General features: G+C 50.4%; 1 protein-coding gene across 3 annotated transcripts in view; it reads right to left on the bottom strand.

Annotated features, from left to right (window-relative positions):
- Itpkb (inositol-trisphosphate 3-kinase B) overlaps positions 1-23195 on the bottom strand; it is a 100724-nt gene that overhangs the window by 5800 nt on the left and 71729 nt on the right. For all 3 annotated transcript variants that reach the window (XM_015483580.2, XM_048809293.1, XM_048809292.1), the window contains exons 3-6: positions 9987-10086; positions 8452-8665; positions 3446-3650; positions 994-1095 (exon numbers count right to left, since the gene is read on the bottom strand). In XM_015483580.2, coding sequence (XP_015339066.2) covers positions 994-1095; positions 3446-3650; positions 8452-8665; positions 9987-10086 — 621 coding nt within the window. The remainder of the gene's footprint in view (positions 1-993; positions 1096-3445; positions 3651-8451; positions 8666-9986; positions 10087-23195) is intronic.

Below are 23195 nucleotides of genomic sequence, written 5' to 3'. Positions count from 1 at the left end.
AGTGCATTCCCCACGCCTGTAACCAGGGGGCTTGCAAGGGGCCAAGGGGAGCCTCCCTGGCTGGAAAGGGAGGGAAGGAGACTTCCCAGCCCCAGCTGACACTGTCTTCTTGGAGAAGAAGCTCTCTGGAGCCCCTTCCTCTGTTGCTCCTAGATTCTGGTCAGAAGGTGCATCTCAAGGGGCTCAAGGCTCACATTCCAGCCATGCCTGGATCTCCAACTGTCATAGGGCACTTATGCTTGGGGTGCAGTGGCCCAGCACATCCCAACTCAGTTGGGAGGGTCAGCACATCCTGGTGGGCAAAGTATCTGTCCCAGCCTGCTGGCTGTTACAGCAGCCATCATAAAAGGAATAAGTTTATCATAAGCTTGTGTATCCACCTCCCAGGCTGACAGCTGGCCAGGTCTTGCTGGGGAGGGCAGTGTGACCTACAGGCATACCTTTCTCCTTCAGCCTCACAGTCAACAGAAGCCTATCTAGGCCTGAAGGCATTAGGGGTGCAGGGACCAGCAGGCTGCTGGCTGTGCTGGGCAGGGGTCCCAGAGGCTGCCTGGCTTCTGTGTCGGGCAGACTTGGGTATGACTCTATAAAGTTTATGCTTCCTAATTGTGTGTCCTTGATCTCTCAAGTTTCCCTTCTGTAAAATAGGGACAAGAATGTCCATGGCACCAGAGAGTTGACAAGAGGATGTAATGAACACTTAGTACAATACCCGGATGGCAAGTGCTCAAGACATCCAACAATGATCTCTCTCTCTCTACAGGGGATGGAAAATGTTTTAGGGAGCTCTGAGGTAGGAGGCCAAGGCAAGTGAGTGACTATTCACAGAGCTTCCCGGTGCACCCATGAATGTTGGGAACAGCCATATCACTTTTTCCTCACCTTCCAAGCAGAAGTTGGGGCCTGGTTTTTCTGCGTGGGCTCTGTGGCCATGGCCTGACTTAGGCAAGGCCTGGACAAGCATGTCATGGTTATCCCAAGACCCAGACTCACCAGGATGTTACGGTTTCCTTTAGTGAATTCTCTGAAGGCCTCAGTAACTTGCTCCCTCGTTTTGGTCTTCTTAAAGTCCCTGTTCACCGAGCCATCTTCTTTCTGAGAAGGAGAATGACACCCCACCAGGATGTAGTCAGCAGAGAGCCCACAGGTAGGTGGACACTGTGCTCATCCACTCAACAACTACAAAGCAGGTGAGACCCATCTTGACTCTCAAGATGCTCTAGGGACAATGGAGGCAGCCAAATACTCAGGTATGGTACAAGGAGGCAGGTGCAACCAGGAGCACGGTGATTATCACATAGCAGCAGGGGTTGAGGGAGGGAAACAGCATTGTTTTCTATTCAGAGACCTGGACTTGTCCATCAAAGGTCCCTGCTATATATGCTACCCTCCTGTTAGTCACATGGCAGGTAGCTGGGTATCCGAGTGACTACTGCTATATCCCAGGGCTTATGATCAAGTAACCCTTCTTTTACTTAATAATTACCCCCAAAGCACAAGAGTAGTGATGCCATAAATTTGGATATGCCAAAGAGAAACTATAAGTCCTTCCTATAAGTGAAAGGTGAAAGTTCTTGACATAATAAAGACAGAAAAAAAAAAGTAACTTCTTTGCTGAGGTTGCAAAGATTTCCAATAAAAACAAATCTACCTATGAGGTTGTGAAGAAGGAAAAAGAAATTTGTACTAGATTTTACTGTTACAACTAAAACTGCAAAATTTATAAACTTTATCAGACATATATGTAAAGGCAACAACATAGTACAAGGGACTTGATATAGTATGCAGTTTCAGGTATTTGTTTTGGGCCTTGGAATACCCCCACAGATTGGGAGGACTGCTGAATAGTTTCCCTGAAAGCCAAGATCTAATTTTATCTCTCTGCCTCTGTTCCCTGGTCCACTCCAAGAAAAGATGGCTCTGGCAAGAGCCCCCCCGATCTTGGGCCTGTCCATCCTCAGGTTGGAGATAGCTATAACTTCACAACGGTAGTCTCTAAAAGAACAGATGGATGGCTGGGGCTCAGGGAGTTCCCAAGATGCATGGGAGGGAGTACTAGGTGGAGGCACCTGAATAAGAGTCTTCCCCATGGGGCTCCTCTGCTGGCCATGGGCAAGCGGGTGCCCATGATAGTATGCACAGTCAGCCAGTCTCTGAGCCAGCTGATGGGCTTTGCCTGTACCTGTAGCTGCACAGAGACCAGAAGCACATCCTGCTGGGTGCAGGGGAGGCACACTGTTTCAACAGATAGAGGGGGTGGGGAGCAGAGTGAAAGGGAGGAAGAAAAGGAGGGGGATGAAGAGAATGTAACTTGCATCCACTCTGAGGGTCAGAGGCTGCAAACATGAGGGAAGGCTGGTTTCAGAAGATGAGGAAGGGGCAAAGGGCTTTCTCAGCCCTGAGCACACAAAGCAGCTGTCCTGGGGGAAGGTGAAAACAGCTCCCACAGGCCACCGTGGGCAGCAAGTGAGACACTGGAAACTGCAGAAACTCACATTTAATGCCATCTGAAGAGGCTGACAGGAGGCTCTGCTCCCTTCAGCTGGAGAGTGAGGACTCAAAGACACCCAACCCTGACTCCACAGCTGGACTCTGGAGGCAAGTGGGCTGAGACTGGACAGAGAAGGGGAGAGCCAAAGCCCCTGTGGGGACTGCTACCTGCTCAGGTCTGCCTGAGACCCCCAAGGGGTGCCTCTCAGCCCTGCCTCTTGCAGGGAGGTGCCCTGAATCTTTCTAGCAAATCTAACAGCAAGGGTCCTGGGCAGCAGCTCAGGGACAGGAGAGTCTTCTTAGACACTTCTCAGGACACTGAAGAGGAAAGAAGGAAGGATGAGGTTTCCAAGGGCCCCTTCCTTGCAGCCCATGAACCAGCCAGGTTCCCTAACTGCCACCTCACTAGCTGGTTCCTGTCTGGGCTTCTCCGTGTTGGGCAGGGCTGAGTTAAGTGGCCATTTCTCACAGGACTGACTGCTGGACAGGGCTAGAAGCCACCCCAAGGCCTAAACTCCCTACACGGCCACCCCACCTGTACCTCAGGCTGAGAAATAGGCCAACGGTTCCAAATGTCTGTCCCTGGGGCTGAAGGCAGCATCTTGGGCCTGAGCCAGGCAAAGCTTGCAACCCCTAAGGGGTTCTGAGAACAGGCAGGAGCCCTGAGCCTGTGTCCTGAGTGCAAGCAGCAGGGGTTGAGGGAGGGAAACAGCATCGTTTTCTACTCAGGGGCCTGGACTTGTCCATCAAAGGTCTCTGCTATATATGCTACCCTCCTGTTAGTCACTTGGCAGGTAGCTGGGTATCCGAGTGACTACTGCTATATCCCAGGGCTTGTGTTCAAGTAACCCTTCTTTTACTTAATAATGTTAAGTCGGATGCTGGTGGGGCCCCCATCACCCCACTGTGAACTGAGCACCCCAGGCAGCCTTGGGTCATATCTTGCTGGTCTCACCTTGATGCCCTCTATCCTGAAGCCGAGGGTGGCAGTGGAGCTGATGGTCTCCCTCCATTGCATATACCGTGGCTTGGTCACAGCCCGCTGGGCTTTCTCCTCCTCGGTCGGAGCCTCAGGGTCCACCTCGATCATCTTCTGGTACATGTCCTTTCGCAGGCTGGGCTTCTTCCGGGCCTTGGTGAGCTCCTCTTCCAGGTATGTCCTGCATGGAAGGTGAGACTGCATGAAGGCTAGGGTCTGGCCCACAGCTCACCTGCCACCCCTCTGGCTGCCTGAGTAAAGACTCTGAGCAGCCCCTACCCTGTCCAAGGGCCACAGTCAGTCTGGCAGCCCCTGAAATGAGGCACATTCATCATCCAGGATGAGCCAAGTACAACTTGGGCTGATCCGAGGGGAAAGGGGTGGGCTTGCTGGATCAGAGCACCTCCATGCCAGGACCACCCTGAAGACCTGGCAAGCTGTAGGAGCTTCAAGTGAGACCCCCACAGGGCCCAGCAGAAGGAGGAAGAAGGAGGCAGAGCAGCTGGGTAGACTGTCCAGCTCCTCTAGCTAGGATGCTGGCGGGAGAGACGACTGATGGCAGGGTCCACTCAGGACCCCTGGGGTGCCCCCCTGGCTGCCTGGAACCCTCCCATAAAGTGAGGGCTTCAGAAGCCAGGACCTGTGTTGGTTGGAGAACTCATTCTGTCCTCCACATCCCCATTCCCAGGCAGCCTGCAAGGCTGAGTCTGCCTTTAAGTCTCTGGCTCTTTCTGAAAGGGGGAAATATTTCTAGGCACAAAGGACAGACCAGAGGTGGCCTATGAAGGGGCCAAAATGCTGGTTGGAGAAACCCATATTCCACAGTAAAGATCTGGATTTCTTAGCCTCTGCTCTGTCCCAGAGACCTGCTTGGTGACCCCTCCACATCCCTGAGCCCAGAAAGCCTGAGAAAATGTATCCCACTAAATTGCTTCATGCTGGATCAACTAGCAAAGGTCACTGATGGAGGTGACAGGGGCAGAGAGACAGGTCTTAAGTGGCCCAAGGCTGAATCACTGGTCTTGGGCTGTGGGGACATGCTCCCTGCTCCAGAACATATTGCCAAACTTCCATCACCACTCCAAACTGGAGTAGGGGGTCATTCACTCTTCCCCATATCCTCCTTTAAAGTTCCCTTGTCCCCCCACAACAGGTTCAGATTCTGCCCAAGGTCCTTAAAGAGGCTGAAATCAGCAGTGTTCGTTGCAGGATGGGGAAGTGTTCTCCCCTTCCCCTGGCGTGGGTGAGAGCTGCCCTCAGAGGCTGCCCCTCCTTCCCAGTCCCCTACTCTTCTCTTCTTGTCTGTCCCCCAGGCCTTGTTCCAACACTTCCCAACACAGGGTATCTAGGCTGCTGGTAAGGAACCCATAACAGAATGAATGAAAATCTACATCTTACAGATGATAGGTTTCCGAAACCACCTTATCAATTGATATCGCACTGAAAATAAAGAAAACAAAATCTCCCAAGTCTTTGGAGGAGCCGTCCATGGGTACCACACATGGAAGCCTCATAGATAGAGACATCTGGTGTTTGGGAATGTCCAGTGGACATTTCCTCTGGTCAATCGCTCAGGGACAATGCAATTGCTGTGGCCCACACAGCACCTGCGATGGATGTGACCTGCCAAGATATCAATCAACTGCAAGACATCAAGAAGCAAGGCTCCACCCTTGAAACCTTAACCCTGTCTTTGATGTACCCCCTTAAATAAACCACCGGAGCCATCTTTCCTTTGTCCAGTTCCAGAACCCATGTGGATTAGATCTATCAAGGGCTTCGCCTTTTGTAAATATATTTCTGAGTATTTGTGTTTTGTTATTCACTAATTATTTAAGATTTTTAAGTTTTAGGGCGGCTTACACCCTCCTGGGCAGGAAGAAGCCCTAATAATACACTGGCCTCTGATATATGAACTTGGACCTACTCATTCAGAGAGATGATGAAAACTGTAAGGGGGAGGTCATTAGCTTTGGGTTGGGCACTTCCATGCATGTGCAAGCATGTACATACATATAAGTGTCCTTGTACACATGCATACACACAACATCACATGCAAAGCCAAGTCAATGACAACAGGCTGTCCGTGAATTTGTAGGTACTGTGTGGCTGGGACAGGGGACAGCCAGGTTGGGTCAAGGGTTCCAAATGCTCCTTAGGGCCCTGTACAGGCCTGCAGGATGGGTGGGTGGGTGGCTGCACTTCTGCAAAGGGCTCTCAGTAGCTCTTTAAACAGGAAGTAGCCTTTAGTAGTGTTAACTCCCTGGTCACATGGACCTTTCTCCTAAAAGGGACCCTGCAGCTCCATCTGTACAGAGTTGCCACACCCCAGAAGAGGAATGAGCCTAGGGGGAGATGCCCCCAAGAGTAGCCAGTTGGATAGTAGGACTATGGGTCCACTGAAAGGTGAGCCTCCCTGCACCCACTCACCTACACCCCAGAGGGAAGATCAGAGCTCCATCTCATACAGAGGAGCAGAAACCTGCTCACCCAATGGCTGGACTCTGGGAGAGGAAGTGACCCAAGACTAGGTAAAAGAAGGAAGGCAGCTCCCATGGGGAGCCAACAGGTGGCAGACCAAAGTCACCCACAGCTTTTCAAGGGCAGAGTGCTGGAAACCCAACTCCAGTCTCCCCCTCTGTCCCTTGTTGCAAATGACAGGAAGACACTACCAACTCTCCACAAAGAACAGCCCCCAGAGCATTTTGAACATATGCCCATGTGAAACTGAGGACCTAAGAAGCTCCAAGTTTAAGACACTTTCAGCACCTGCATGGCCTCTTCCTGAGCAACACCCATCTCCTGCCCTCCAGCCCTGCCATGGTGTAGCTGGGCTTGCTGATGGGCCTTCCTACCACTTCAGTAACATGTCCCTAGTATTCTGAAGCCCAGTGTTTAAGATGGCCCCAGGCTCCAGCTTCTCTCTGGGAAGGATGAGCCATACTCTAGGGATGACCAATGGGTGTTGGTCTTAGGACAGACTCTGAGGCCAAGGTTTTTGGATCAAAGTATTTGGGAGGCCACATTCCACTTTCCAAATGTAGCTAGACTAGCACACTAAGAAGATCCCACGGAACCTGAGTCCGTGGCAGGCACCAGGCTGCAGATAAGTCTGTCATGGCATGACGGATGGCCCTGGTGATACCCAGGGTGCAATGGGAGAGATGCTGTCGAGTCAGGGGATGGGGCAGCCTGGGCTGGGAGATGGGTCTCCTGTCCCCTGCAGTCTCTCAGGGAGTAGAGAGGCACACAGAGAAGCCTGGCCCTGGAATTAGCTGCAGCAGGAAGCTCTGGGGCTTCTGTCTTCCAGGAATAACTAGCCCCAAATTCATCACTCGGGGTACACTTATTTGGGCACCAACTGAACACTAAATAGAATATTTTCCATGTGTTCATGCAGCAACTTGAAGCTCCTTCCCTGCAAGCAGGCTGAGCCCTCTGCTGTTTGGGTTGGAAGGAATGATTGTACCTCCCTTGAGAAAGCACATCCTGGTGTGCCAGGGAAGGGTCTTCCAGGGACAAAATAAGACTCTGGAAAAGAGGAGCAGCCATGTGGTAGCTAGAGGGATATTCTGCCCCCCCCCCATGCCCAGCTCCCTGTGGGCTGGAGATATTGAGGGCCTTGGATAGTGGTAGGGGGTGATCGGGCACGGAGTAGAAAAAAACAAAGAGGCCTGTACTTCTCCATGTCCCTGTCCCTGCCCTGGGGGGCAAGGGCAAGGGAGCACCAGGCAGCCAGCTGGCAGGGTCTGATTTTAGGACACAACTCCCAAGAGAAGCAAGGAGAAAGAACAAGAAACCTGGCTGGCTTGGCCTACTTCTCTCCTGGCCTCTGTCTCTCTCTCACACACACCCCTCTTTCTCAATCTCCTCATAGAAGAAGTAGATCATTCAAAGCAGACACAGGCTTCAGCTCTGAACTTGGCCTCTCTTGGGAGTGGCATGGAGGAACCCATGTCTGGCATCCAGTCTGGGCATCAGCAGCCAAGGCCAGGCTCTCCAGGGTGAGCACATGGTGCTGAACACCTCCTGCACTGACAGACTCAGGGGGTTATACCAGTCTCCCAGGAGAAGGAGCCATGAGGGGGGTTCTTGGGTTGGAATGGCCAAAGTTTGAGAAGAAATAAGAAAACCCTGCAGCCAAACCAGTGGCTCAGGACTGCCCTGGTCTCAGGCCTCCTGCTCTGTTCTCCGCCCTGCCTCCTCCTGCCCCTTTTCCTGTCTCCTCTTCCTGCCTGGGTTCTCTCCCAGCTTATCTCCTTGGACAGAAGGCAGGCTGAGCCTGGGCCCTGTAGTTGGGAATCTGGAGGGCAGGGCGTGCCAATTATGCCCACAAGTCCAATGACCCTCCCAGTCTCGGGAAGGTCAGACCCCTGAAGCACCCTACTCAGGGCTGAGGCCATCTGTAGGCTGATCCACAATGGGGACCTACCTCTCAAGCTCCTGGGCTCCCTCCCTAGTCATACTCACAGTGGGCACACGATTTTTGTTTGTTTTGTTTTTTGGCAGACCAACATGTTTGCCAGCCAGTTCTCTCTACTCCTCTCTATTCCTGAGCCCCCTGCAGCTTGCATAACAGGAGGTCACCATCTTCCTACCTCCCTACTTGGTATTCCCTCACCCCCCCATACCCAGGAGCCATCCCACCTGTCAGAGGGCAGCTTTATCTGCCCCCCCCTGGGGGGCTTGGCATCCAGCCAGGGCCTCTTTCTGGCTCCTGCTATTGGTGCGTGCTTCAGGTCAGCTCACCAGAGTGGGGAAGGAGGTGTCACGAAAAAACCAGGGTCCCTATGCCTTCTACACATAAAGGGAGAGGACTTTGGGGTGGGAAAGGTTATAGTTGGTCAAGCAGCCCCCATGGCCTGTCCTGGCACACATGAGATCTCTGAGACACCCTAAGTGTCTAAGTGCTGCCAGGTATCTGCTGCGTGGCCAGATGTGGTGTTGGGGTAAATACTCCTGCAGCAAGGAGTCTGGCCCACCTGATGCCCATCTTGCAGTCCATCACGCAAGGAGAGTCAAAGTCAGCCAGCAGGTCGTCCATCTGGTTGTAGCGCTCCCCATCCTTCACCACGTCCCCATGGTAGGCAGGCACAAAGGGCCTCAGCACATCAGCCATCAGTCGATCCAGGCAGCGTTGCTCTGACTCACAGTGCTTCTTTAGGATCCGGCCATTGGCAGCCTCCTTGAAACTCCCTGCAGAGCAAATGGGAGGAGGCCCTTGGTCCCCAGATATAGCCCACAGAGGTACTCTCCACCCAGAGGACAGCTCCTCCATCACAGCACCTGGGTCTCCCTGGGATGCTGCAGTACTGGTTAAGCCTGGGGTTAAAGACAAGTGCTTTAAGGGGAATGGGATGAGACCCAGTTCCCCCACTCACCAAATGTAACCCTGGACTGGCTCTCCAGCTTCCCTGACCTCAACCTCCTCATCTGAGATGGAGACTACCAGTGCTCACTACTGGAGGGTTAGCAGGGCTACAGGAGAGATCTCTTCATTTCATGGTATTATTATTAGCGTCCCTATCCTCATGGTCAACCTGCTTCTCCAACATGAAGGTGTCTCCCAGTCTCAGTAGAGGAAAATCCCTGAGAAGACAGGATCTAGTGCCAGGACAAGGGAGAGACAGTGAGCTGAGAAGTAGAGGTCTAAGGTCTGGGTTACATGGGCAGAGTTCCTGCCAAGCCACTCCTCTGGGTAAGTATTTACAAAGCGTGTCCATCCTTGTGCCTAATTTTGGTTGGGCCAATGTGGTTGGGGAACTTAAAAAAAAGTCAGCCCATGTGCTGGCCCAAAAAGAATCTGCAGGCCAATGAAGCCTAAATCCACTAAAATGACCCCAGAGGACAGTGCATGCCAAAGGGTCCCCAGAGGACTAGATGATCCTGGGGACTTTGGTGTCAGATGTTCCCTTCTTCTGTCGCTGATGGGTGGAATAAAGATCACACTCTAGCCAGGTTCCCTAGCCACTTCCACCTGGTGTTGGCAAGCTGTGGTTGTGGGGTGACCTGTCCACATCTTCCACAGCTTCAAGCTCCTTTAGGGCAGAGACTACATGTCCATGAAAGTCATAACCCCTAGCACCACAGTGATGCAAGCAAACAACAGGAGCTCAGTGAATTGGTTAGCTCCGTCTCTTTATCCAGTGTGACCACTGGTGTCCCAGCTATAAAGACTGGCGACTTCATCTGTTTTACTGAGTAAAATTGGAAGAGAGACTGAGAGAGAAAGAGAGACTGGAAGATGTTAGAGACAGAGAGAGGGACAGAGAAAGGGAGGAGGCAAGGGACAGGGTGGCATGGATTCTACAGAGGTCAGTTGTCCATGCTCATTTGCAAGGCAGTGTCAAAGTCACATCTGTCACTGCTGTGGCTGTACTTGCAGACGAGAAAGTCTCTTGGAGAGGAAGCTGTTCTGATGCTTCCATCCCCAGGAGCCTCAGGGCCAGGTCCTCCCCTCCCACAGCTGGTGGGTGGCTTCCCACACACAGAGCAAATCCAGGAGAGTCACGTCTACCTGCGTGTCCCGCCAGCTGGATCCAGGGATACTTCTTCTTGAAGGACATGACAAAGGGAGACCAGTGCACCATGTTTTTTATTTTTCTCCATGATTTGCTCTAGAAACAAGCAAACAAAAAGTTCTACATTAGAAAGACAGCCACAACTTTCTGGTTAGGATGTAAATCAATGGGGCCATAAGGCAGGGGTGCCACGTCCACAGCACAGGTGCCCTTGGGACACTTCAAGCACCTTCCTGGTGTCATCCAAATGGTGCAGTCACATGTGGCATTGTCCCATTTTATAAATAGGCTTAACAAGATGCTCAGGGGGTCTCCAGGGACGAGGGTCAGGGATAGGTGACGGAGGAAGGCAAAGTGCTCCCAATCCAGTGCTCCCCTTTTCGGATCCTTCCCCAGTATGTGCCCTTCTTTGTGGTCCCTCTCAGGGCCTTGGTTTCCTCGATGTCTAGTGAGAGACAGACAGCTGTTCCACCAGGCTTCTGGGATGAATGGGCACCAGAACTCTGGAAAACGACCTCCCTCATGCCAAGTGCAATGCTCCTCTGAGGATGATTTCAGCAGGCCACTGTCACCCAGCTGCAGTGTTGCACTGCACATTCTATTTGCAGATGTGGTAGCAACAGAAGTAGCTCCTGCCTACAAGTGGTTTGAAGAAAGACTTTAAAAGGACTTTAAAGGGACAGCACTTCCCACCCATGACCTCAGTGTCCAAGGAGGTGAAAAGTCCACAGCTCTCTCCTTTACTTTCTTCTTAGGACGTTTCTTAAGTCAAATGGCCAGAAACATCAGTGGAGGAGGGGGTGTCCTTTGGACAGAAAGGAGAACTAAGGTTTAACCTTATTTTATTTTTACCACAAGCATACAGGCAGTTATTAATATTTCCATTTGTTCCTGAGCTTCCAAGTCATAAGAGAGAAAATTGGGGTTTAAATTAGTCTCATCTTGGAACCAATCTAGGTACCCTTCAACAGATGAATGGATAAAGAAAATGTGGCATATATACCTAATGAAATATTATTCAGGCATACAAAAGAATGACTTTATAACTTTTGCTGGTAAATAAATGGATCTGGAGACTATCATGCTAAGTGACATAAACCAATCCAAAAAAAACAAAGGTTGAATGTTCTCTCTAATATGCAGATGCTGACTCACAACAAGGGGCAGGCACAGAAGTTCAGGGGATTAGACAAAGGGGAATAAAGGGAAGGAAGAAGGGATGGAAACAGGAAAGACAGTAGAATGAATCGGATATAACTTTCTTCTGCTCATATATGAATACATGACCAGTAACTCCATATCACGTACAACCACAAGAATGAGATCCTAATTAGAATAAGTTATACTCCAAGTATGTATGTATACTTTCATGTATATTTAAAAAGAACAAATAAATAAATTAACCTCATCTATATAGCTCCTTACAAAAAAAATCCCTTTCCCTCCAGACAGAAATATGTCCACAGCAGGGGAAATAATCCTTATGTTAACTTTAAAAAGAATGGATCAAATGTCCCCCCAAACACTCCAGCTCAAAAGGGAGGGAAAGAACCTGTAATAGGAAGCATTTCAAGGTCCTGAGAAAGTGGGTCCCTGACCAGCCAAATCAGAGAGCAAAAGTCACAACAAGCAAGGCTCTGAGCTGGGAAAAACAAGGAACTGTGCAGAAGAGGGAGATGATGGGTCGGGGGGACCTCTCCTTTCCCAGTCCTCAAAAGCACCCGTGGAGGAAGTGGAGGCTGAGGAATCTCAAGGTGAAATCAGCCTCCTTTGCGTTTCTCTTTGGTGAGACTGCTCGGTCATCGATGCTCTGTCATCAAGTTTTCAAGTGAAAATCTGTTGAAGGAGAGGAAGTCTTCCCCACTCAACCTGGTAACTTCCGTCCCCTTCCCAGAAACTTCCACCCTGCCACCAAGACTGACTGGTTCTTAAGTGAGGGCAGCACAGTGCAAGGCCATGTGACAAAGGGCCGGCCTCTGCTGACAAGGATGTTTTTCCTAGATGGTTCTGATGGAGATGGCCAAAGAAGGCTGGGAAGGCTGCAGCACTTCTTATCTAAGCTCCCAGAAGGCTGCGTAAACAATCAGGCAGACAATGGTGAGGGCAACAATGGAGGGGCAGAATTACACAAGGAGAACCAAGCAGGAGCTCAGTCAGCGCTCTCAGAGGCCATTAAGGTAGGTCCAAAGGAAAAATGCACAGGCCCTCACCACCTGCTGGGCACATCCCTGCAGCAGAGGACAAGGGTCTGACAGGCTGTGGGCTGCAAGGAGGAAGAGGACGATGTGGTCCCACGCGGGTGCTCCCTATCCCAGGCCCTTCCCCAGCAAGGAATAGCTAAACTCCACAGTCTTCCTTCATGGCCCTTCTCAGGGCCTCTGTTTCCTCTAGAAAGCTGGTCCACCAGGCTCCTGGGACTGATGGACATGCTAAGGACCCTGGAAAATGATCTCCCTCATGCAACAAGGCAAAACAAAGATGACTACCAGAAAGGGAGGATCTTGTGTGGTGAGTCCTCATGGGGTCACAGGTAATTTGGGGACAGACTCAAGAGACAGAAGGAGACAACTCCAGCAGGACAGACCTGAAGCAGTTGGCGCCAGATCAAGCAGGCACAGAGGCTGGGAAGTGAAGGGAGCACAAGCAGGGGAGGAAGTTGTAGATGCCCCGTGGAGAAATCGGGACTCGAGAGTGAGGGATGGGTATGGGAAGGCAGCCAGGACCCTGCAGTTAGGACCCTGGCCTTCCTCACTGATGGCCCTTGAACAAGTCCCTGACCCTTTTCTTGTCTATTAAATGGGAGTAATGCATAGACCCTTTTCTCCCAGGAGATAGAGCTATTAGAAGACTGCATGGGCTCAGGGGTATTTGTGGAGAAGCCTTTAGGTCTCTGTGTTCAAGGAAGGGACACAGGGGTCTCTGAAGATACCCTGGAAACAATCATTCTGGGCTAAACAGAGGTATTGTCATAGGGACTGGAGAATAAAGACAACAGAGCCTCCGACTGGTTCAGACCCATGCTGTTGGTAAGAAGCTTCCTGCAGTCCCATAAGGACACCAGGCATAGTGAGCCTGTGACCCCAGGAGGCTGGAGGGAACCATGCTGGACAAGAAAGCAGGACATGGGCCCAGCAGAGGCACTGGAAGCTGTGAAACCTCTCCTTCCCCAATATTTCTTCCAAGGCTAAAGACCAGCGGTCCAAAACAGAAAGAGGGGTACTCCAGGGTGGGGAGCCCCTGTCAAGGTCAGCGTGTTCAAGGGCCTCCCAATACTCCTGAGCTCTGAGGAGGTGGGGCAGCCTTCCAATTGATTTCCCTTTTCCCATACCTCCTCCCTCCATTTGGAAGTATTTCTTCACCATGAGAATGGGCAGAAATTCTCAAGAGTCCGGCCATCCTAAGGCTGCTCTGCCTGGACAAGGACTGTGGAATATTCCACTGGCGAGGAATGCCATGCCTCTGCCCTCGAGACTCCTGCCCTCTTCCTGGCAGCAGCATGCAGGTGTTTTCCCAGGGGGGCGTGGGGGGCGGCTGTAAAATAGCAGCACCCAGGCAGTGGCCAAGTTGCTGCCAAGCATTAAGCAAAAAAAGTTCTTTCCAGATCCAGGGCCAGGGTAGGGAGAGGAAGGTCCAGGGTGAAACATACCCTCCTGCCCTAGCTCTGAGGGGCGGAGAAAAATAAAAGGATGAGAGGACATGACAGGATCATTCCCTTCTGATGGTCCTGAGACCATAGCATCCAGCTCAGAAGTCAGACCTACTTCTGGTAGAAGCTGCTTTCCAGGTAGTGGGTGAGGGCAGGTTAGGCAGATGGTCTTGCCTCCAAGCCCTGTGCTGCTGAAGGAAGCCACAGTCCTCAGAAATGGATTTCGGGCCTCTTCCCCTGGCTAAGACAGGTGGTGAGGCAAGAAGGAAGGCAGCCAGACAACCCGGAGGAATCTCATCCAGGGGAACGTAGCACTGTCAGTCCTGGCCCTCCTCTCCAGGGTAGATTCTCAACAGCAGACTCCATGGTTTTCTAGTCCAAAACCAGATTATAGACCCAGGCTTCTGGTTTCTGAAGCTGAGCAACCAGCAACATCAAAGCGACCTTCAAATGCCTCCAACGTGGTGGTCTGGCAAAGAGTACCTGGGTACCTACTGATTTCACTGGCTTGGCTCCTCCATCACTTCCCAACCTTCGGGGGCATCCTCCGAGGACCCTTCCCAGAGTGCCCCAACAGCTCCATTGGCATGCCCAGTCCCCACTGGCACACTGGGCTGCAGGGTCCTCCTAATGTGAATCTGAGGCCATTAGCTAGCTGACTGACCAGATCTACTGGGTCATGTTGCTGGCTGGCATGCAGTTCTGGGATCTACCTATCCAATGAGTAAATGGGTGGTCTTCCTAAGTCTGCTGAGCATTGCAGTGCAGAGGGACTCACTGCTGGCTGGCATAGCTCTGTCATCTCACTGGGAGATAAAAGAGCTCATTTCCATAGATTCCCAGACGAATCCTCCAACCCCACAGCCGGCACAGGGTCTGGTGTGTGCACCTGTAACTACTGTCATTTGCCAAGGTCTGGCTATGTGAAAGGCACTGGGCCAGGGGCACATGACCTTGTTCTGACCTTCACAACAACCTGATAATTGATAGGGGAGCATTTTCTCCATTTTACCTCTGGCCCTAGGCTCAGAATTGCCCAGAGCCCTTAAGAACCCAGGGTAGAAATGATCTAACCTCCAGTGGGACTGCTCTAGCCCAGGCCGAGCCCAAGGGAGGAAGTCTAGACAGGGTCTCCAATTCCGTGTGGCTATGCAGACCGAATTCCAAACCTCCCAATGAGGTTCGTGGTCCCTGGGGATATGCAATCCTCTAGCTGATTCTCCCAGTCAGGCATCCCCAGTTGTGCTACAGGGAAACACTGTCTTAAACAAATAAGAAGGCCACCTGGCATAACCTCCACATCTGGCCTTTGTCTTCCATAACACAGGCAAAAGAGAAATGGTGGGGAGCAGGAAGTGAGGGAGGGGAAGCAAGGACCCAAAGCCACGGGCTGTGGGGAAGAAAGGACCTCGGGCCATCCACTTATGTGTGCCTTAGCCATTATCAGGATCAGCCACGTGATATTCAGGTCCAGCCCAAAATGAGTATGAAGGGCCCCTTGTCCAAAATGTAACAAGAGTGTCCAGATGGGAAGGGCAGGGTGTTAACCATGTGTGGGGCCCTTTGACAGGCCTTCTGCACTGCATGGCTCTCAAGCATGCCCAGGATGCTGTCCTGCCTCCCAAGGGGGTGTGGGGGGCGCTTTGAAAAAAAATGGTCCCATTGTTTGGTGGTGGCAGGTGACCCTGGGTCTTCATGTCTCAGTGTCCTGACTTGTGTACTTTGACAGTGATCAGAAGCTCCTCAATGCTGGGGGAAGGGGGAGAGCTCAAGGCTAGGTGCCTTCCGATCTCCTTGTGGGGCTCAGAGCAGCCTCCTGAAAAAACCTAGCAGGGGAGATGAGGAGGGTGGCAAGTCCTCAGCTTTCCGACTCATTCATCTCCTGCATGTTTTTATTCCTGGGCTGTTGGGGTATGTCTGAGCCACTCAGTGGACACCCCTCCAGTGCCCCCTCAGGAGGACTAACCACTCAGGGTCGGCACTCTCTTATCCTCAGTTGGACCCACATGCCCTCGGGTTCTGCTTCTATCTCCTAGCTACTTCCTGCCCCTCCAAACAACATGGTAATTCTCAATGCAATGTGTGTGGGGGGCGGGCAGAAAGGTTAGAGGTGCACACTCCTCTATTGTGAGGACTAAAAGATGATTAGCAGCCCTAGCGGGTCCCATCCCCTATCCACACTTGGAAATATCTGCAGTCCACTAAACTTGAACTCTTTCAGGCCTGTGAGGTTTTGCAGGCAACTAACTTCTGGTTCCATACACCCCTTCCCACCCTAGCCTCAGACTCCTAAAGGTGTTGCCATTAAGGATTTTTACAAGAGTGGCTGCAGATTGCACAGGATTTAGCTAACCCTGTGAGTACTTATAAGCTATTGCACGTGTGTGCACACGCATGTGTTACTGGGGAATTAAATCTAGGACATGTTAGCAAGCACATGCTAGCAAGCACTCTATCTCTGACCTACATCCCCAGCCCTCCCTGTGTGTATTTAAAAACTCAGCTCAGAAAACTTTCTTTTTTTAATATTTATTTATTTTTTTTTAGTTTTCGGCGGACACAACATCTTTGTTTGTGTGTGGTGCGGGCCGCACGCATGCCAGGCGAGCACGCTACTGCTTGAGCCACATCCCCAGCCCCAGAAAACTTTCTCTCTGATTTAACTTTACTTTCTGGGTTTTTCCAACTCGCCCTCGATACAGCTCCATCCCAGTTCTGGGTTTTGTTTTTTCTACCAAGGATTGAACCCAGGACTGCTCAACCACTCAGCCACATCCCCAGCCACTTTTCATTTTTTTACAATCTCACTAAATTGCTGCTGCTGGCCTTGAACTTGTGATCATCCTGCCTCAGACTCCTGAGCTGCTGGGATTATAGGCATGCGCCACTATGCCTGGTCCAATTCTGAGTTTCTGAGTGACGCCATTACCCAGCCAGCCCTAGAGATTGAGCCAAATCTTAACCAGCTAGGAGGAGGGAGATCAAACCCAACCCTCTGGGAACCTGATCAGAGGCACCTGGAGAGCATTACATTTCCAGGCAGGTGTGGGCTTTGCTCTATTTCTTACCAGAGTCCCTGTCATTCTTCTCCCAACAGCTGCAGCAGGCCTCCTGAAGACAGTGACTTACAGTTCCAAGTCTACCCTGAGGCAGGCTGCCCCTCCTCCAGTTACCCTTCTGGCCAGCTTTGATGGGCCCACGGCTGGTCACCACCCTGTAAACTAGGACCCCTCTCTCCCTCCAGCAGATTCTGTCCAAAATCCTCTGCCTCTGAGCTAAAAAGGCAGCCCATAGCCCTAGAAATGAGTTCTAGAAGGCGGCATGATAAAGCAGAGCACAATTCCAGTTTGGGGGTTAGAATGAATTTCTGCTCTACCAACTCCCTCTTCGGCTGGGCCCAGACTCGAGCATCCTCATCTTTAAACTGGGCATCCATACAGAGAGAACTCAAGGAGGCAGTAACCATACACAGGTGCTCTGCATGTGGTGGTGGATGGGCAGACCAATGCATTAGGCATTTAAATGTGACTTCTTTGCATGTGCAGACTCAGATCCTCGTGCATACACACACAGCAAAGAGTTACCCTAGCTATGTTGTTTTTGGAGTCACAAAATACAGAGATTATTTCCCTTTTCAATATTTGACAGATTTCCCCATCATCTCTTTTACTATAAGTAGAAGGAAATTCTTTCTTTATAATTTTCTGTTCACTTTGTTTTTGACTTCTGTGTATTTTATTATTTTTAATGCAATACTTTTTCCTCCAAGGCACAGTGAACTGGCAAGAGTCCAGTGGGGCCCTTCCAGGAGACCATATTGCCAGGTGGCAATCAGATAAGCTAACTGTGTGATTAATTGATTAAAAGCTTCCCCTCCAGTGAGAAGCAGCTCCAGAACTCTCACAGGGTGGCTTTAGCCCTCTGAATCTATGACTCCAGGAGAATCTGAGCTGGTGTGAGCCCAGCTATGTCGATATCAGTTTCTGGTTCAGAAGGTCAAAGAAGTTGCAAAAAGGAGAGAGAATGAATTCCCAAACCACCCATTTCAGGTGTTCAGAACACTGCTAAGCACCACTAAAGAGCAGTGTTCTTAGGGTCAATAGTCAGAGTTTTCAATTTCATTTTATAAGGGGGGATTATGACCATTTTTAGCCCCTGTCCCAACTGACTCATTCCTCCAATTTGCTACTTTTTCCTCCAGCACTTCCCTTTTTATTTAAATAGTTTGATAACTCTGCTAACTTCTATTTTTAGATAATTATAAAGAAAGAATTTCCATCTACTTATAGTAAAAGAGATGATGGGGAAATCTGTCAAATATCAGAAAAGGGAAATAATCTCTGTATTCTGTGACTCCAAAAACAACACAGCTAGGGTAAGTCTTTGCTGTGTGTGTATGCACGGGGATCTGAGTCTGCACATGCAAAGAAGTCACATTTAAATGCCAAATGCATTTCTGGGTATTGTGGTAACATCTTATGGACACCTTATAGCACTGATAGCATTATTTCCATTTTGTTAATTATGAAACACATTCAGAGACATTAAGTAACTTGCCTCAGGTCACACAGCTTCCAAGTTTTATGCCATTTAATTCTGAGGATTTTTGCTTCAGCAAACAGAAGACTGGGCCCCTGATGTTTCTCCTGTTTCTCAGTCTACCTGACTCTACTCCATTTATAAAATAGTGTCACACAACATACCTATAATCCCAGGACTTGGGAGGCTGAGGCAGGAAGATTGAAAGTTCGAGGTCAGCCTCCCACACTTATTGAGACTCTGCCTCCAAATAAAAATAAAAAGGGCTGGAGATGCAGCTCAGGGGTAGAGCACCCCTTGGCTCAACCTGTAGTACCAATAAATAAATAAATAAATAAAATAAAACAAAATCACACATAAACAGCAAGTGCTTTGTCACAAGAGTGACCTTTCAGATGGGGGAGGCCTGAATAAAGACCTGCCCTCCCCTCTTCCAAGTCCGTTCCCAGAAGGTCCTGGCGGACACAGGCTTTAGGGAAGGCACATTTGACAAAGCGCTAAAAGCAGAGGAGGGAGGGTCCGTTCCGTGTCAAAGCTCCTGTTCTGCTCTTGCAAAAGTCTAAGTGAAAGTCATTGAATTTTCCATGTTTGGAAAAAAAATGTTTTTTTCTTCCTCCTTCTTCTTTTGGTCTTTCTAAAAAAGCAGTTAGGGTTTCCCTAGTGATCAGTGCGGCCTTCACAAGGGAAAGGCCTGCTGCTTCTCCCAGGCTGCAGCGGCCAACTTTGTTCTTTGTGCTCTCCCCTGGCAGAGCCTGCAGTGACACAGGGTGCGAGCCCAGGCAGGTAGGGCCCTGGGCTCAACAGCTCCCTCCTGGGTCCTGGGCAGAAACCTGGAGGCGGCCCAATGCACAACTTGCTCTGCCAAAAAGGAGCCCTGAGCTGAGAGGAGGAAGGCCAGGCCTTTCAAACCAAGACACCGAAGATTGGAAAAATAAAGCCCAGGGACTTGGCAGGGCAGGTAGCTCCAGCTAAAAATAAAATCTAGATTTAAGACTAACTGCCTTCCCCCATTAGCAAACAAGAATCCCCTGAAAACCAACTGCAAAAATGCTGTGTGAAGAAGACTTTAGTCTATGTTTTATTTTATTCCCTCCCTGACCCAGCCCTCTCACCATGTTCCCACATCCGGGTGGCCCAGAGCTTCTCCAGAGCTGCCCACCCAGCTGGAACTTCTTCTCACCTTTCCTTTTCAGCCCCACCATGTAGTGGGGAATTATGCCACAAGCTGCAGCTGGGCTTGTACAGGTTGAGGATAGTTTTCTAAAATGCTTGGGACCAGGAGTGTTTCAGATTTTGGAAAATATGCAAACATATAATGAGATCTCTTGGGGATGGGATCCAAGTCTAAACATGAAATTTACTTCTGTTTCATATATACCTTGTACATACAGCCTGAAGGTAATTTTATACAAATTTTTAGTGCACCTGTGTTTTGACTGCGAATGCCATGTGAAGTCAGGTGTGGAGTTTCCATTTGTGGCATCACCTAGGTGTTCAAAAGCTTTTCCATTTTAGAGCATTTCGGATTTGAGATTTTTGGATTAGAGATGTTAATTCTATACCTCCTTTAAAAATCAGTGCTGGTCTGGGGCAGGAAAACAAGGATAGTGGGTATTAGATCAACCCCTGCAGGCCAGATGCCCTGGTTACCACAGGCATGAGAGGCATGTACTGGCTTTGTGTCCTCTTGGGGTGAGTGTTCTGTCTTCTCCACTCCTAGCAAACCATTAGGGCCACCGTACTTGGGGTGTGCGGTGTGTGGAACTGGTCAAACAGGAGGTGGAAGTTCTGGATGCAATTTTCAAGCCCCTGCTAACTCTTACTGAGGGCCACCTCCTGGCTCAGTTCACTCCTAGCAGCATATTCTGGTAATATCCAGGAAAATCCTAAGTGTCTGCCCAGCTGTTCCCTCCTGATTAGTTATTTTCTTCCTGTTACAACTCACAGTTCAGTTTCTAGACCATGGGTAGCACCCAAACTGGCACCTTGAGGGTCCTTCCACCTGGTCACTCTCCCTCCTCCATTATCATCCCAGGAGGCTGTCTTAGACCCAGGAGGCAAGGACAGGGCTGCCCGTGTAGAGTCTCATCTGAGTTCCCTGAATACTTAGGAGCAGGAAGAAGCAGGATTCCACCAGGGCCAGAGGACCAACCTCAGATACCTCCCTGCACTCACTAGGCACCCTCAGCTTCTCAGGTACCCTCTGAGATCCAGCAGAGGAGGCCATCTTTTTGTCCCACATCTGTCCACCTCCAGGTCCCTGCTCTGCAGTGGGCTCTGCCCTGCCTGCCCACTCTCCCTTCTCCTTTCTGTGCATCCACATCCTACCTCTCCTTCCACAGATCCCTCTGGAATTTGCAAACTTGCCCTGCCTTCTCGGTGAAGCCTCTTTTGGGGTGTTGCAGCCCCACAGCATTCCTGGGATCCTCCCCACAGCTCTACCCTTGAGTGCAAGTGATTCTTATGTACCACACGTCATGTCTGTCAGTGGTGGGAATGCTCCTGGAGGACTGGGAATCTGTCCTAACCCTTTGGTATATCCCCAAGCTGGATTCCCAGTAAATCTGCAATACTCCTAAGAAAATTCTTCAGGGTCCAACAGACAGTAAGGGCTCAAGCCTAGAAGAGAAAACATACCCAAACCAATGTTCACCCTGCTGTACCCTCACCTATTCACACCTGGATTTTTCCAGAGACACCTCCAGATATCAGGAAGGGCTTGCATATGCAAACTTCCTGTTCTGTCTGCCTGGGGTTGTCTCCATGTGCCCCACAGTTTGGCAACCTGGCTGGCCCCACACACAAGAGTATCTGGAGGATCACCTTTCACTCAGGTTAGTTCACCTTGCTTTTCCCCTTGCTCTGGGATGTCCTTGCTGGTGGATAACATCCACAGCCAGGACACAGGGGACACCAACAAAGAAGGCTCTTCCACTAGAGACTCTTTCAGATTCACCCTCCATCCCTTGTCCTCATTTTCCATGAGCTGGCATCAAAGGGGGCTGTAGTCTTGCCAAACCAGTCTTTTTTTGGTTATCCAAGAATCGAGGTGTCCTTCACCCAAAATGGAAATGTTCCTAACCCTCCCCACCAGACAGGGCCCAGAAAATGTTCCATCTCTGGTGAGAAGGTCACTAGCTTGGCTCTTCCCTCCTCCTCCCTCTTGGAGTCCATCCTCTTAAGAGGGGAAACTGAGAATGATGTGGAGCCCTAGGAAATGCCTTGGTCCACACAGAGCCCAGTATGGCTCCCACACCAGGAGGCCATCCGGGTGGGAACCAACAATAGGCGGAAATAGGGAGCAACAGAGGAGGGGGCCGGGAAGGGAGCCCGAGGGTGGGCAGACTCTCACACCACACTTCCTAATGGATAAAGCCCAGAGGACATAGAGTCTCAGCCTTTCCTCTGGGAAAGGGCGCCTGGGGCTCTGCCCAGCTGCTGAGGGCCACCCCTGCAACATGCACCAGCTCCCCCTTCCCCCTCCCCCACCATCGCCCTTCACCTCTTCCACTCCTCCCCAGAGATTTTATTTTTATTTTGGTAAATGCAAAAAACAAGCCTGAGTTACATAGGGTGGAAATCTACTGAGGGCTTTCACTGGCAACAGACAATCAAGGCTAAAGTTATGGAATGCTAAGCACCCCAGAGTTTCTTCTGGGCCAATCCCTCAAAAGGACCAGTCAGGATGTGAGACCTCAACCCCACCCCAACACCTTGGGAGGGCTTTGCTGGCCTGGGGAGCTAGAGCCACTTAATCCTTCCTTCTCAGCCCCTGCAGGAGTGAAGCAGAGCCAGAGTACATGGGCTGTTCTGGTAACAGTGGAGACAGCTGATAAGCATTATAAGCCAACCACAGCCAGACACAGTGTTAAGTATTTGATATGCATTGTGTATGTACAATAATAAAAGTGCCTCAACCTACCACAGAACTGTTCTCATTATCCCATTTTACAGAAGGGGACACTGTGGCACAAAGAGATTAGAAAATTCATCCAAGGTTCTATGGACAGTATGTCTGAACTGGGATCTGAATCTAGGCAGACTGGTTCCAGGGTCCAAGCTCTGTGTCACCTGCTTGACTACCTCATTTCTTGCCATTTGTAATAAGTAACTTTATAGCCAGATTAAACTCAAGTTTAGATCCTGTTATTCCTGGCCAGTGGTATTAGGCAGGTTACCAAACTTCTCTAAGCTTCGGTTCCTCCTTATCTGCCAAGTGGGAATACCACCTATCCTGCAGCGATGCTTTCAGGATTAAATAAAACCAAGTGTTGTGCCGGCTACAGGAGCGCTCAACCTCTCACTTGAACAATCTGGTCTCTGAGCTCTCAAGGGCAACAGCGCAGGTAGGATGAGACCTAGGGGATACAGCTCCAGACTTTCAGTGGATATTAGCAGTGGGGCCAGACTACCTCTTCTCTATCTCATCCCCAGCCTTTGAATCCCACCTTTCTGGGAGGAAAGTTGAGGCAAAGGCCACAGCTGACAGGAAGTGGGTCCTTCCTAACAGTCTATTCCCTAACAAAAGCAGACTCCTCCCTTAATTAAGCAAGGTCTTTCTGAAACTTCAAAACACCCAGGAGCCACTGTTTGTTTAATACTTGGGATTGAACCAAGGGCGCTTAACCACTGAACCACATCCCCAGCCCTTTTTAATTTTTTTTTTTTTTTAATTTTGAGACAGGGTCTTGCTAGGTTGCCCACAGCCTCCTTAAACTGCTGAGGCTGGCTTCAAACCTGCGATCCTCCTGACTCAGCCTCTCTAGTTGCTGGGATTACAGGTTTGTGCCACCACACCCAGCTCAGGAGCCACTAAGCCAAGTGTGAGAGAGCATGAAGACAATGAGGTAGCCTGGCACAAAGGTCACCACCAATAATACTGAGTCCTTGCAGACCCCACTCCCCATCCAGGGATCTGTGTGGCCTGCAGTAAGAAACTCAGCTAGTTCCCCAGGGAGATGTGGCTTGGCAACAGGACCCAAACTCTATGGGGTAGTCACCTGTAGAAACACTGCTTTAT

Source organism: Marmota marmota, unplaced genomic scaffold (assembly GCF_001458135.2).
Source record: "Marmota marmota marmota unplaced genomic scaffold, marMar, whole genome shotgun sequence".
Lineage (NCBI taxonomy): Eukaryota > Metazoa > Chordata > Mammalia > Rodentia > Sciuridae > Marmota > Marmota marmota.
The sequence above is the reverse complement of the archived record's forward strand: the minus strand, read 5'-3'. Positions and strand labels throughout refer to the sequence as shown.